This window comes from Nannospalax galili, unplaced genomic scaffold (assembly GCF_000622305.1).
Source record: "Nannospalax galili isolate Female #2095 unplaced genomic scaffold, S.galili_v1.0 scaffold1138, whole genome shotgun sequence".
Taxonomy (NCBI): domain Eukaryota; kingdom Metazoa; phylum Chordata; class Mammalia; order Rodentia; family Spalacidae; genus Nannospalax; species Nannospalax galili.
The window spans coordinates 194,370-197,554 of record NW_008342297.1 but is presented as its reverse complement, the minus strand read 5'-3'; the positions used below and the strand labels follow the sequence as shown (position 1 = coordinate 197,554).

General features: G+C 50.0%; 1 protein-coding gene across 5 annotated transcripts in view; it reads right to left on the bottom strand.

The window, feature by feature from the left end:
• LOC103738200 (nuclear body protein SP140-like protein) overlaps positions 1-321 on the bottom strand; it is a 77,829-nt gene extending 77,508 nt beyond the window's left edge. For 4 of the 5 annotated variants that reach the window (XM_008838061.3, XM_017799380.2, XM_017799378.2 and 1 more), the window contains exon 1: positions 156-319. In XM_008838061.3, coding sequence (XP_008836283.2) covers positions 156-187 — 32 coding nt within the window. In that variant the 5' untranslated portion in view covers positions 188-319. Of the gene's footprint in view, positions 1-155 lie in introns of all 5 variants that reach the window. The other variant, XM_017799379.2, reaches the window with a different exon arrangement.
• Positions 322-3,185: the final 2,864 nt, after the last annotated feature.

Here is a 3,185-nt window from a genome sequence, read left to right as displayed (position 1 = left end):
CTCTCCCCCCCCTCTCCTCCCCGCCCTCCCCAAGTCTTATGGCAAATCTTGTTCTTGTCAGCTGTTGGAAATGAAGGAAAGTTGCAGACACTAACTCAAGATGTGAAATCAGCAATATTGCCAGAGGGAAAGTGGAAGAAGGGCGAAAGACCCACCTGGTGCTGAGGCTGCTGCCCGGACCTTCCATCCCAACACTCCACCCTGCCAGGGCCTGGGAGGGAGAACTCTGATCCCTCAGCCTCTCCACCTGCTTCCACACTGGCTGCTCTGGCCCAGAGCAGAAAGCAGGAAATTGGTCTGAGTAGTAACTTACCGGGCAGGGCTCCACCCCATGGGGAAAAGAAAAATGAAAGTATTTTTCTAATTTCAGACGTGCTGCTCTGAGACACGCCCCTCCTCTTCCTTTCCGGAAATTTGGGGGCAGGGAGGGGGACGAGGAACCTGGAGGACTCGGGAGGGGGACACCAGGATAAAACAGGATTAGTCCCGTGCTTGTGCAAAGACAGACACAAATCCGCTCAAACCAAAACTGTTCTCAGCTGCTCCTTCATTTAGGAGAGCCACAGAGCTCATGTGGGGTGGGGAAGAACCCATGTTTGCGTGCCTCTGCCTGCTGTAGCCAGGGTGGGGACAGGGAAGGTCAGAAGACCCAATGCTTTCCAGTCCTCTCAGGCTGGCAGGACAGTCTAGAATAAACTAAGTGGGACCCTGAATTCGGGACACAGCTGGAGAGAGTGGAAATGCCCAGCATTAGAATGGGGAGAAGGTTCTCAGCATTCCTAGAAATCAGGCAGAGGTAAGGACTCTCCACGACAGCAGATCACACTGGAAGTGCGTTGACCATGGAATAAAAGTACCTGAGCAACGGATATATCACTGGGATTCCATCGTAGTTACCATTGCTGTGATAAAATACCCCCACAAAGAAATTTAAGGAAGGAAAGGTTTATCTTGACTAACAGTTGAAGATACAGACCCTCGTATGGGGAAGTCATGGTGGCTGAAGCTTGAGGCAGCTGGTCACATTCCATCTCAGTTGGAAAGCAGAGATGAATTGTGCTCGGCTCACTTTCACCTTTTTATACAGTCTAGGATCCAGACCTAGACCACCCACAACCTGTTAGGTTAATTGAGCTGGGAAGACCAATTAACCTAATCAGGATATACACCCCCCTCCCCAGGTAAACCCAGAGACCCATCTACCAGATGATTCTGGATCTCATCAGGTTGATTATTGGTATTAACCATCACAGATTCTGAGAGGGTAAAGGCTTCTCACTAGAAGGGGACCTCAAGCTGAAAGAGCAGGAAGACTTTGGTCGCTACTGCCTGGGAGCTGCGTTTCATTCGGTACTGATTCTTGGTTCCATCAAGAATGAGTGACCCTAGGGACCCACTTTACACCTGTGAAAATCAAAGGTTAATAAAAGCAGGAACAAGGGCAGATGAGGGCTGACAATAAGGGTACTTGCCCAGTTACATTTGAAAAATATGAGGAAGGAGGCTGGAGAGACAGTTCAGCGGTTAAGAGCACTGGCTGCTCTTGCAGAGGACCTGAGTTTGGTTCCCAGCACCCACATGGTGGCTAACAAGCATCTGTAACTCCAGTTCCAGGGGAATACAATACCCTCTTCTGACCTCTGTCGGCATGGGTGCGCATGAAATAAAAATGACAAATAATAAATAAGATTTAAAAATGAAAATATGAGGAAGGTGGTCTCTTTTATTGTGTCTATTCATTGTACATGGCACCGTGGCACATAAGGACATTTTCACCAAGAACGTATATTGTACACTGAGGGTACCCTCCATGTCCCCTTACCCTCCCTTTCTCCCTCACCTCCTTCTGTTAGTCCCCTTTGTTTCCCTAGACAGTTTCTCTTCTTCCACATCATATATACGCAGATGGTCTTATGTATCACTAAAAATCTAGGAATCACAAATGGGAGAAAATATATGATATTTGTTTTTCCAAGACTGGCTTAGTTTGCTTAATATGGTTTTCTTATTTATGGTTTTCATCCATTGAGGAAGGTGTTTTCTGTCCTGGCTCCCCTTCCATTCTTTCTTTCCTTAAAGAAGTGAGTGCCAGTCTGGGACAGATTCCAAGACACTGATGACATCTCAGAAGCCCTGTCACTGTGTCTACAGGTTCTGCCTGTCTGCCTGTCCCAGAAGGGCTGGTGGAGCAGACCCCTCTGCTGGACACAGCCGTTAGTCTTCTGTCTAACCTCCCTGGACACAGTGGACTAGATAAGGCTTGGCATAGATGGTAGGAGACTGCCCTGACATTACCCCTCGCTCTTCTTTCTGTCCCTGGGCAGCAGATAGGCCTGGTCACTGATGAGCTGGACGTTGATGTGCCATCCTGTGTCTCCCAAGATCAGCACCTGGTATGAGAGGCCCATGAGCCACAGGCAGGGCAGGGGCCTTCACTAGATGGGCACTGCCATGCTTGGACTGTATGGTGCGCACTCGCTGGGCACCCTGGCATGGTGTGCGCAGGCACACCTGGAGAGTTGCGGCACGGGGATTGGTACCCTGGTCTCAGCCGCGCACCCTGGAAGAAGGCAGGTCTGGCCCCGCGGGCTTCTCCGTGTCTCTGTGGGTCTCTGCTGCTGGAGCATTGTCCAGCCGTGTACCACCTTAATTTTGCCCATGCGCTTTCCTCTAGATGCGAGATCTACTGGCCACTGGATCACCGGGAGAGCGCAAGGCGGCTGAAGCTGGGATCCATGAGCCGGTGATGGAGGAATGCTGCCTCTGGAAAGGCTGGATCGCCAGTAAGACGCGGGACTCTGCTTAGTCCGTGTCACAGCTTTTATTAAGTGTAGCTTTAAGTGATCCAGCTCTCTATTATTGAGAGAAGACTGGGATATTTATACCATGGGGGTAGTGGTAAAAGCTTTAGCTGATAGATGCTTTGTGAGACATTCTATTTGCATATGGAAGTGGGTTTCTGCCATGCTGCCAGACCACTGACTACCTGAAAAATCACACAGGAAAGCATGGTATCCCTAGAGCCAGAGGCCATGTTTATGTTAGAGCATTTGTGGCGGGCACTTCAAAAGGAGTCTGGAAGGATGCCAGGTACTCTGCTGAAAGGAGTCTCAGCACATGAATCCGAGCTGCGTGAGCTGTCCGGACGTGAAGGGACTTCTACTTCACAGCAGGGGCCCCCAACA